Source organism: Habropoda laboriosa, unplaced genomic scaffold, assembly GCF_001263275.1.
Source record: "Habropoda laboriosa isolate 0110345459 unplaced genomic scaffold, ASM126327v1 scaffold697, whole genome shotgun sequence".
Taxonomy (NCBI): Eukaryota; Metazoa; Arthropoda; class Insecta; order Hymenoptera; family Apidae; genus Habropoda; species Habropoda laboriosa.
Window position 1 is genome coordinate 322,409 of NW_017100842.1, and position 866 is coordinate 323,274.

General features: G+C 27.6%; 1 protein-coding gene across 2 annotated transcripts in view; it reads left to right on the forward strand.

The window, feature by feature from the left end:
- The first annotated feature begins 554 nt into the window (after positions 1-554).
- LOC108577339 (desumoylating isopeptidase 2) overlaps positions 555-866 on the forward strand; it is a 1,442-nt gene continuing 1,130 nt past the window's right edge. For both annotated transcript variants that reach the window (XM_017940482.1, XM_017940483.1), the window contains exons 1-2: positions 555-700; positions 769-841. In XM_017940482.1, the coding sequence (XP_017795971.1) occupies positions 575-700; positions 769-841 (199 nt within the window). In that variant the 5' untranslated portion in view covers positions 555-574. The remainder of the gene's footprint in view (positions 701-768; positions 842-866) is intronic.

The window sequence follows — 866 nt, forward strand, 5'->3', positions numbered from 1 at the left end:
TTTGGCATTCTATAATTTTGCTAGTATTACTAGAGTAGTTCAACCTTATAATCTTAATTCATAGTATCATTTGTTTATATTTTGACCTTGGCATTGTTATTTTTTTAGTAGCTATAAGAAACTAAATAATGCAATGTTAATTACTTCATTGTTTTGTTTCTATAAGTTGCAACATTGTTATTAGAGAAATGCATTTATTGTTATATATTTTCTGTATTCTAACATAAGTTTTTAATATAAAAAGCATGAAGTTATAGATTATTAATAAATATTTTTCCAATGTGTAATATGTGACATAACAACATACATTTTATTATAATTTTATTTGGTTTGTGCAATTATGTGAATCATTAAAATAATCAGATGTAAAGTTAATCAGTTGCCTATTTCAGGAGTTGTGAGTAACTATAAAATGTAAAATGTTGTTCTATGTCATAACTTTTTTTTTTTATTTTGTAGTAATTCATGGCTACTTGCTTAGTGTAGATCCAGTATATAGCATTCGTATTTGCTTATTAGGTGCGTTGGAACATAGGTAGTGCTGCTGTTCATCTCTTCAAGTACAAGTATCTCTATGATGTTTTCATCAGGTCTTAGCTGCAATCTGTCCTTCCCCAGTTGTCTGGGTTATCCACAGGACAACGAAGAATTAATGCCAAACATGGCCAGAGAGCCAATAATCCTTAATGTTTATGATATGGTAAGAAAAATAGTTTTTTTCATTTTTTTTTAATATATGTTTTTTTATAAATGTATTAATGTTTTTAGTACTGGATAAATGAGTATACTACACCAATTGGATTGGGAGTATTTCACTCAGGAGTTGAAATTTATGGAACAGGTACATATACAAAATACTCTTATAG